Genomic DNA, 10,806 nt, shown 5'->3' with positions numbered 1-10,806 from the left:
AGTGCTGTAAAGGGTTGCACGCCCTCCTCCAGGGGATCTTCCCGATCCAGGGATGGAACCCGCGTCTCTCATGTCTCCTACATCTGCAGGCGGATTCTTATCCACTGTGCCACCAGGGACATCCAAGTCCACCACTGCTCTATGTCAAATCACACTTCTCTCACAACATACGCGCAGTTATGCACAGGTGACTAGATCCATATTCATGGGAATGTGCATCTGGGGAAGCGATGGACCAGTGAGAATCGTGTGGCTGCTCTTCCCTTCTCCGACTCCTGCACCTCTCCAGGCCTGCGCTGAGGAGTAATGGCTTCCGTCTGCAGTCCCGCTGGTTCCTCCGCTTTGAGAGCAGCTCCGCAGGGCACCGGCAGGGGGCGGCGTTGCCACGCAGCTGGAGGCTCGGCGGGTGACAGTCCCCCCCTAACCCCCCAACACCCCCGTCCAGGCGCTCAGCACGGTGACGAGGCCGGGGCTCCCCCTGTTCGGAGGGGGTGGGTCGTGTTCGCTCGCAGGCAGGGCGGCCGGGGTCGTGCGGGGCCACAGGCGGGAGTTTCCAAGCTTCCCAGGCGCACCCCCGCTACCACCACCTCAGGAGCCCACGGCCTCCATGAGAAGGAAAGTTACTCTTTTAAGTTTGAAAAGAGGTATAGAGCAGCCAGAATTGACAGTCCGAAGAAAGGGGGGCGCTTTCTAGCAAAGACCGGGGAGGGGGGGGATGGGTGTGAGCGCGAGGGCTCGCGGAGATAACACCACGCTCCTTTCGCGCCGCTGAGGCGACTGAAGTTGAGGGGCTGCGAGAGGAACGCTTGTGTCCTTTAAACTCGTACTTTTCGCGGGTCGTGGAACACCAGCTCGTTTCACACTGACATTAGCACACTCACTTGAAAAAGGAAAACCTTAAACGCCCCAGGAACGAACGCGGTTCTCCGCCTCAGATTTCGGGAAGAAACCGCGCCGCCGGAGCGTCCGGCCCGGCTCGGCAGCCTTTCGCGCGACCCAACGGCCGCGCGCTCCCCGCGCGCCGCACTCCGGGCCCGCCGGGTCCTCAGACGCTGGCCGCGCGCCCTTCCGGCTGTCAGGCCCGCCGGAGCTCCCGCTCGGGGACGCGCGCTGGCCCCGTGCCGCGCCCCCGGCCGCCCCGGCCCGCTCGCGCGCGCGGGAGACAGGCGCACGCTCCGCCCCCGCGCGCCGCGGGCTCACGCCGAGCTCCCCGCGCCGCCTGAGGTCTCGAGAATCGAAACCCGGGGGAGCTCGCCCTGCCCCTCGCGCGCGCCGCCTGACCGGCACGGGGAAGTGGGCGCCTTAGTTCTCGCCGAGGCCGGGTTTATTAACGGAGTAAATGGACTAGCTTTACACCACACATTGTCTAATAAAACGATGGTCGGGGGTGGGGGGAGTCGAAAGAACTTCTGGAACCCCGTCCATAAGCTATAATGACGCGCCAGAAAAGGCGAGAATTTTATGTTTTGGGAAGTTTCTGCAGTTGCGCGAATTTCGCCGGGCTCCGTTTGTGCGGGCGACTTAGAACTCTTGAGGAATCGGAAATGTTTCTTCGTTGGAGGGGGAAAAAAATAAAAAGAGGGGTTTTGTGTGTGTGTGTGTGTGTGTTTGTGTGTGTGTGTGTGTCGGGGGGGAAATCCATACGTCAGATATACGTACATGCACAGGAGTGCACACTCACACCCGCCTCCGGCCTCGCGCTCCGGGACCGGCTGCCTTCAGCTCCGCGGGGCTCCGGCCGCGGGGCTGGCGGGCGGGCGGGCGGGGGCGGTGCCCTATGCAGATGAGGAGGGTGTGGCGATTCGTGCGGCGCCGGGCCCCGGAAGCGCCCAGAGGACCTCGTATAAAAAAAGTACTGAGGCCGTTTCTCCCGCACAACTGCTAAAGCTCCAGAGACAGGAACGTGTGCGGCGGCGGCGGCGGCAGCAGGAGCCGCCACCTCCGGGACCACCGCGACTCAGGCGGCGCGGGCGGGGGCGAGGGGCGGGAGTGGCCGGCGCGGGCGGCGGGGGTCTAAGGAAGGACTCGAGTCGCTCGCCGCGGCAGGGAGCGCACTCGCTGCTCCTGAAGAGTTGTCGCCTCGCAGTCTCTCGCTCGCCGCGCTCCTAGAAGGGGCGGCCGCCTCCAGGTGACACAGACGGGACTCCCGCTTGCGCTTTTCCAGATGCATCAGAGATACTTTTGGTGCGGGGCTGCTCTTGCGGGGCGCGGCGCGCGCGGCTGGGGGACCGCGGGGGCCTGGGGAGGGAGCGTCTCCGGGGTGCCCCCCAAGGCGAGGCGGGGGGGGGATTCAAGCGGGGAAAGGGGGCGCGTTCTTGCCTCCGCGGGGCCCCCCTGTCCGCCCGGCCGCTCCTCAGCGTCCTCAGCGCGCTCCTTTCCCCACTCCCCCCACCCCCCCACCCCGTTCTCTCTTAGGACCGACCAGGGCCAAGTGGCGTTCGGCGGGCACTTCATGGCGGAAGGCGAAGGGTACTTTGCCATGGCCGAGGACGAGCTGGCCAGCGGCCCCTACATCCCCCTGGGCGGCGATCTGAGTGGCGGCGACTGCGGCGGCGGCGGTGGCGGCGGGTTCCCCGGGCATTGCTTGGAATACTGCGAGAGCCCCACGGCGCACTGCAACGTGCTGAACTGGGAGCAAGTGCAGCGGCTGGATGGCATCCTGAGCGAGACCATCCCAATCCACGGGCGCGGCAACTTCCCCACGCTCGAGCTGCAGCCCAGCCTGATCGTGAAAGTGGTGCGGCGGCGGCTGGCCGAGAAGCGCATCGGCGTCCGCGACGTGCGCCTCAACGGCTCGGCCGCCAGCCACGTCCTGCACCAGGACAGCGGCCTGGGCTACAAAGACCTGGACCTCATCTTCTGCGCCGACCTGCGCGGGGAAGAGGAGTTTCAGACTGTGAAGGACGTCGTGCTGGACTGCCTGTTGGACTTCTTACCCGAAGGGGTGAACAAGGAGAAGATCACACCACTCACGCTCAAGGTAAAGCACACCACCCCCCCACCCCCCACCCCAGAGGAGCCGGGCCCCCCCCCCGGTGGGCCGGGCGCGAGTGCTGCACGGCTGACACCGGGGCTCGGGTCGGCCACCCGGACCCGTATGCGCGCCCTGGCTGATTTTGCTTTTGAGTTTTTTTTTTTTTTCCTGAGTTCACGAAGGTGCGTGGACTTGTGTCTGAGTGTTTTCCTTGACTTGCTGCTTCAGCGCCCCGCGCCTTCTGCTTCCTCATCTGCCCTGCCCTCTCTTCCTTCTCCTTATTTTTTAACTCTTGGCTTTCCTTGCTTGAGACGTGTCCGGAGTACATTCGTACATTCTGATAAGTAGAAGAGTGAAATGTTGTCCTCTTTTTTTTTTTTTTTGAGTCATTGGATGATTGAGTCTCTGGGAAAAAGAGCAGCCTGCAGCAGAGGCGAGTCAATGGGCTTATTATTGTATTGGAAAATGTGACTAGATTTTGTAGCTGCTTTCTGCTGACTGCAGGCATTAAGAATAAATAAAGCTCTTCTCCGGGTTGGTTCTTGGGTTTGGGATATAATGCGTCCCCTCCTCCCCACTTTGGCGCAAAGCGCGTTTTATGCAATTAGTTAAAATGATCGGAGGAACCAGCCTCCCAGAATGTCTTAATTTAGTTCATATTTGATTTTAGCTGCAGAATCCCAGCGGGTATCCATAAGATACTGATCCTATCAGTTGCCTGGGGGGTGGAGGGGAAACTAGGTGACTAGGGGCAGGATGAGAGGCAGACTGACTTTTCACTGTAGGCCCTTCTGTCTTTTGAATATTGTGGCTATATTGTGTGAAGCTTGTACCTATAAGAACATTCTCAGAAAATAACATTTCAAAAGTCAGACATGACAACAGAACCGCTTAGTACTGTGCTATGTCTGCCAAAAGCCTCAAACTATTACTTCTAGTCTCTTTCCCAGACAGCAGAACCACTCGTTAAATGTATTTTTTGGTTGTTGTTTTCAGAAGACTGTTTAATGTTTAAATTTGTAGGTAGTGTTTTGCTGAAACTTGACAAAACAAAAGGGAAGGAGCAAAATGATTCTCAGCTGTGATGAGGATGTATTTATTATTTTTTTTCTAGGTTTGCTCATCTTCTTGTTTTGTCTTTTAAATTGTAGGAAGCTTATGTGCAGAAAATGGTTAAAGTGTGCAATGACTCTGATCGATGGAGTCTTATATCCCTGTCAAACAACAGTGGCAAAAATGTGGAACTGAAATTTGTGGATTCCCTCCGGAGGCAGTTTGAATTTAGTGTAGATTCTTTTCAAATCAAATTAGACTCTCTTCTCCTCTTTTACGAATGTTCAGAGAACCCGATGACTGAAACGTTTCACCCCACAATAATTGGGGAGAGCGTCTATGGCGATTTCCATGAAGCCTTTGATCACCTTTGTAACAAGATCATTGCCACGCGGAACCCAGAGGAAATCAGAGGGGGAGGCCTGCTAAAGTACTGCAACCTCTTAGTGAGGGGCTTTAGGCCGGCCTCTGATGAGATCAAGACCCTTCAGAGGTATATGTGTTCCCGGTTTTTCATCGACTTCTCAGACATTGGAGAGCAGCAGAGAAAACTGGAGTCCTATTTGCAGAACCACTTCGTGGGCTTGGAAGACCGCAAGTATGACTATCTCATGACCCTTCATGGAGTGGTGAATGAGAGTACCGTGTGTCTGATGGGACATGAAAGAAGACAGACTTTAAACCTGATCACAATGCTGGCTATCCGGGTGCTAGCTGACCAGAATGTCATCCCTAACGTGGCCAATGTCACTTGCTATTACCAGCCGGCTCCCTATGTAGCAGATGCCAACTTTAGCAATTACTATATTGCACAGGTCCAGCCAGTGTTCACATGCCAGCAACAGACATACTCCACTTGGCTACCCTGCAATTAAGAATCATTTGAGAATGTCCTGTGGGGAAGCCATTTCAGACAAAATAGGAAAAAAAAAAAAGAGAGAGAAAAGAAAAATAAAAAGAAAAAGGCTGAATGACCCAGCCCTGATTAGGGATATGTTTTGTGCAATGATGATCTGCTCCTGGTCTTAAACTTGGCAAAGCTTTGTGGATCTTTTCATAGGTACGGGGGCACGATCTCGAAATAACCCACCCACCACCACCAACCCTCCCACCTGATTCTCCTACCCAATTGGATTCTTTCCTGAAACAAAAGAGACCTGTCATTAAAAGCAACCAGGTTCTCCTAAAATAACAAGAGACAGAGGAAAAAAAGTTTGATGACAATATGGGTTTGCAGTACCTGCTCCCATAGCTTTGCCGTAGGAAAAAAAGACAAGTGGATAGTCTTTTATACGATGGAATTCACAAAAGGGAATATATGGAGATTAAAAAAAGGTCTCCCTCCAACTTAGTTATCAATTCAGGAGTTCAGATAGTAACAATAGTACAGGAATAAGGGGTACACCAACATTGGAATTGCTGAGGCTTGTAGCGAATACTATCTGTGGAACTCTCCCATTGCGCTAATAGAAATGGCTTGCTCCAAATGAACAGTAGTAGGTTGGTGCAGTTCTCATAACAAACTGCAGAACTTATGATGACACAATCCATTATTTCCAGCTGCGTGCATAGCTCACATTTTTTAAAATGTGAAAATGCAAGCAAAAACAGCTGTAGAAAGAAAGTATGCTCAAGGACCAAAGATTTACCAGATAAAAATACCCGAGTAGAAGAGAGATAGTAGAATATATAAAGAGTTACTATATTTGTTACACACCAATATACATCAAAGTGCCTGTTGCCTTCTGAAAATTTGAAGTGGAAAAATTTTATGGTTTAATGACTTTTATTTTATCAGGGACTCAAGAAGAAAATAAAACAACACATAAGCTTGTGAATGGTGGAGGAGATGCCCTATTTTTTTCTTGACAAATACTTGTATAAATTTAACCTTGTTGGTGTGATGTTATCCTAGGTACATGTGTATGTGTGTGTATATTATGTGTATATATATACATATTTGTGATATGTGTATATACACACAGTTCATTGACTATGGTCTAGAATAATGTAGCAAATAGGAAATGTTTAAATACTGTGTGCTTTTATGTTTTCAACAGGATGACCTGAGACGTGGGCATATTGCAGTGATGAATTAAATCCCACATCTAAAAATCTTAAAGTGAATGAAGGAGGAAAGCAATTAATATATTTGATAGATTGAGCAGAGATTATACCTTTTTAGTGAGTGTTTTTTTTTTCTTTTTATTTTGTGAGCCATAGAATTCCACAAATGGGAGAATATTTGTTTGGCAGAGCACTCTTTTTTTTATACTGAACTGCCATTTTGACAGTTTGAACCCTTTTAGTTTTTGTAATACTTGCATACCTCCATGGTGTATAATCCAGTGGATCATGGATCAGTGATAGTCTGTTTAAATCCCTGACAGCTCAAAAGAATTTCTGGTGATCTGAACACTACTTATTAATATTTAAATGAATTTTTAAATGAGTGCATTATGCATTCCAGGACCACTAGAGTTTAGTAAATGTGAAATGACCCTTTTTAAAGAGTATTTGCACAATTGCTTAAAATTTATATATGAGATATATATTATATATAAAATTTTATAAATTCATGCCAACATGAAACATCTTCGATCTGGTTGTCACACTGCATTTAAATATTTAGTACTGTACTTCAAATTCACTCACTTTGCATTGAATCAGATCCAACTTTATTTTCTGTCTCAAGAGACCAGTTACACCTTTGTGAAATGAACTGGCATTACTGTTTCAGTTCAGTGACAGCTAATCTTGAACCCATCCCTTCTCCCAGCCTTTAATTTCTTTGGACACTGGTCTCTGAAAATGCATCTGTTGAAAACAAAACTAACATCCAAAAACCTTCCCTCTTGTCTTGTGAGGCAGCCACATCATCCCTTACCAACCCTAGTGGATGACTGCTTACTATGTGCAGCCCTCTGAAGAATCAGCTGATTGTTGTTATCCATTAGAGAGGGATTGGGGAAGAAAATAGCATCATCCTATTGGCAGTGTAATCTGTTTGTTATCTGGGCATCCCTCAGATGCTCATTGTTAGTTTAATCCATCCAACTACCTTTCTTGCGCATCTTTCTTTGAAGCCTTCACCGGAACTTGATGGGTTTGCTGTAGCAGCCTCCCTGTGAACTCTGTCCCAGCTGTAACAGCTATTGCACTGCCACTCGCTGTTTCCTAGGGAACTTCTTCTCCCATGTTGGCTCCGACTCGCTCACTCCAGCCCTGGGTTTTGAGATATTCATTGCGAATTACCAGGAAATGTTCCATTTGCAGATTAAGCCTGATACTTAACCGTCAGAAACCCAGAGCTCCATCCTCCTTACCTGTTTGGACATTCCCTAAGATTAAAGCTAAGGGAACACTCAGGAATGGAGGAGGAGCGGCTGGGCATCTGCCTTCTTTCTTCTCATCCTAACTCTTGACGGATGAGTCATCCACTATTTCACAAAGAATCTGGAGGTCTCCAGCTCTGCCAGAGTAACGATCCACTGTTATTTTATGGCACAGATTCTTGTATGGAGGGGCCTTCTTTGAAAAATACACTTTTCATTTGTTTTCTCAGATATTTATGTTCTTTTTTTGCTTACTCCGGGGCTGGTAGCATAGTCGGAAATGCCAGCACCTGGCATTCAGTTAGTAACAGGCTGTACTCAAGACAACCTTCGGCATTTACTTTGATATAATTTATTTCCCTTTTGTATGTACTATAGTCTTGTGCATATGTAGTTGAACAAACAGTGGAATATATGTCTTATCTTTGTGGATGTGTGGCCTAAACATTTGAATGTCTGGTGAGAGAGAGCCATGTGTCATAGGTCAGAAGAAAAGACAGCTCTCAACTCCTGATTAGTGTCTGTGATTTGCTTACCTTTGTGTTTATCTGGCCGAGTGTGCTGTTACTTTAAAGCAGGAAGAAGTTTTTTTTTTTTTTTTTTTTTTTTTTCCCTCTGCTGGAGGCTCTTCTCACCTGTCCAGCCTGGCACATCAGGGAGCACTTCACCCATGACAGTGCCCTTTTAACAAGTTGACTTTATTTGCAGTAAAGTCTCGTTGCCTCAAGATGTCCTGCATCAAGATGGACTTTTCCTTTCCAGAAACAGGATCAAATATTTGCTCACTCTTGGTATTGGGTGGACTGTTTTAACCAGGCTCCAGCATTGCAAGGATGGAAGAAGGTCTGTAAGCCAAGCCAAGGAGGAAACGCCAAGAAAAGTGAACATACTGTTCATTTTTGCCATCCCTTTCTGTTTGCTTATTGTAGGTTGCCTTACTGCGTGTAAAGTTGTTTTCAGTGCAATGCTTGTCAAATAAATATTGTGAGCTATTTTGTAAATGAAATGTATTATGTTAAAAGCTGTCAGCAGTTCAGAAATAAGCTTTTTTTGTTGTTTGAAGACAACATGTGTTAGATGACGCCAAAAAGCCAAAAAAAGTAATTTCATATATAGCACCTGTTTGAATATAATCTTTCTTTATGATCTCTCATAGCATAGCCTTTTTAGTGCTAAGAAAGAATCTCTGTGTAATATTTTGTCATAATAATGGCTTGCTAACAAAGTACGTGGTCAAAGTACAGAGTTGGAAGATGGCAAGTAACTTGGTGAGACTGGCTGCAAATCCTTGCAGAATGGAGGAGTCTCTGCCCGCTGGCTGTCTCTCTCTTCGACCTCTCTACAACCATCGCCTGCTCCTAGACGTCCTGTTTGCAGCAAGCTGCTTCTGGGGTCACTCTTTTCGAATACTTTCACTTTAGACTGTGTCACAGGCAGAAAAGGAGTTGATGGAGAATGGACTCTTTAAAAACTGACATGTTTGAATCAACGCTAGAGGGAACAGATTGTGAATTTTGTTTACAGCATCCAATATTTGGATTTTTTTTTGTAAATAAAAAGAAGTTATTTTTTTCTATTGATTTGTGTGTTGTCTTCCGTGTCTGTGCTGGCTAAAGACTGTATCCTCTGAGTCTAGCCGTGTCCGTGAGAAAAGATGGGGCAGTGTTTGGAGAAGACCCACCTTTATCAACTTCTGATTGGAGTACAAGTCACTAAAATGCCCACTTTACAGCCAGCCCAACTCTTGACTGGCTCAGTCGGCTCCATTAGAATCTAGATAATGAGTACTGACATTTTGAATCTGGTTATGAGCTTAGCTGTGTTAAGTGCCCCAGGCAGAGCTGTCTTCCAGGATCAGTAGTGGCTCCTGACTCTGGACTGCAGGGCTGTTGTAGCCCTGAGGGGCCTTTGGTTCTAGGGAGTAGCCCAAGTGCTGTGATGAGGTCATCACCGGTTTTATGTGTATCATCTAAGGCTCTATAGTGTTACTCAGAGTGTTCACCTTGGGAGGAAGGGAGGGCCTTTTGAAAGTCACTAATTGGAAGGAAGAGTGATCACAGGATCTAAATTGTGCTTTGTTTGTGTGCATGTACTGAGTGCAAAGACATTGCTCTTTGACAAGCATTTCATGTAATCTCACCTGTTCAGATTGCCAGGGAGCAGCCACTTATTATTATTTTTTTCTTTGTGTTTTTTGGAGACTTTCTCGCTACTAGTAGCATGAGAGTTTGGTAAGCCTCAGCTATTATAGGACATCCATGTGGTTTATGAAACCATTGAAAGTTCTGATGTTGGACAGAATGCATGCTTGACACTGTATCTGAGAAAGAGCCATTCCTGGTATTCAAAGCCAGTTTCCCTCACATACACATTATAAAAATACAAGGTGGTTATTTGCTTTGGTGGTGGTATTTGTGTGGCATTCTCTTCTTCCTTTGTTGCAACCTCTTCATTTTTTTTACAACCATCCCTTGCATGTCTGTGGTCATCACCAAGACTCCTTTTTAAGCAAGGGTTGAATAAGGACAGTGTATATTAAGCTCCTACTTAAAGGGTAGCCTTATGTATACCCTGCTATTTCTAGTTGAACTACCAGACTGCACCTAGCTAAACCTGGAGAGAAATAACCCACTCTTCCTTTCCTTGGGAATAATCTTAACTTCTGTACCATAGTTTCTTTAAGAATAAAAACAAAAGATAAAAAATTAATACCCAGAAAGCAAAAACAAAGAAATCAAAACCATAGTCTTAGAATATTAAGTAGAATATGAACTGTTAAAATCATTAAATACCTCAGAAATTAACCCGTAATTTCCTTCTTAGAACTAAGTTTAAAATAAAAATATGAACGTCCTGCAGTCTAATAGCAAATACAGTCAAGTGGGAGGGGGGAAGGAAAAATGATTTAAAATGACAATGGCTTTCACCCGGCAACACCCAGGTCTTCATTTATAATGCTGTGCTCCTGAAAAAGGAACCAGGTCTCCTTTGACAAATGGCTGGATCAAGGGCTGGGGCAAGGAATACTTCAGAGGAACCTGGAACATCTTGTTTCAGAAAGATAAGGTGTGCTAAAAAAGGAAAAACAGCAACAACAAAAAACAGGGCTGAAGGGTATGTCAAAAGGACACAGGGGCCACCTGAGAGAACTCCAATGGCCATAACAGGAACAATTTGAGCAAAAAAAAAAAAAATAATAGTAGTATTGGATTATAACCTAAAATATAAAATGTCTGTGAGTCCACATGGATAGAAATGGTTATGTAAATAAATGGAAGCAAAAAAATAACTTTCCCATGCAGAATTCCAAATAATCCGTATAGATACTGCTTACTCCAGGAGGCAGAGCTTAACTCCCCACCTCTTAAGCATGAACTGGGTGTGATGACTTCTTTCTAAAGTGCATTGTATGGAAAAAGTGAATAAAGAGTGCTTACACCAGTG

At 47.4% G+C, this 10,806-nt stretch overlaps 1 protein-coding gene across 2 annotated transcripts; it reads left to right on the top strand.

Annotated features, from left to right (window-relative positions):
• The first annotated feature begins 1,994 nt into the window (after window positions 1-1,994).
• TENT5A (terminal nucleotidyltransferase 5A) lies at window positions 1,995-8,942 on the top strand. Of its 2 annotated transcripts, none has more exons than XM_070449830.1 (3): window positions 1,995-2,128; window positions 2,416-2,980; window positions 4,126-8,942. In XM_070449830.1, exons 2-3 carry the CDS (start codon window positions 2,453-2,455, stop codon window positions 4,900-4,902), a joined length of 1,305 nt encoding a protein of 434 aa, XP_070305931.1. In that variant the 5' UTR covers window positions 1,995-2,128; window positions 2,416-2,452; the 3' UTR covers window positions 4,903-8,942. The 2 variants fall into 2 exon arrangements, with proteins under 2 accessions (XP_070305931.1, XP_070305930.1); XM_070449829.1 differs by having other exon boundaries at window positions 1,995-2,184.
• Window positions 8,943-10,806: the final 1,864 nt, after the last annotated feature.

The sequence above is a fragment of the Odocoileus virginianus genome, chromosome 19 (genome assembly GCF_023699985.2).
Source record: "Odocoileus virginianus isolate 20LAN1187 ecotype Illinois chromosome 19, Ovbor_1.2, whole genome shotgun sequence".
NCBI classification, from domain to species: Eukaryota; Metazoa; Chordata; class Mammalia; order Artiodactyla; family Cervidae; genus Odocoileus; species Odocoileus virginianus.
This window is presented reverse-complemented; position numbering and strand designations above follow the sequence as displayed.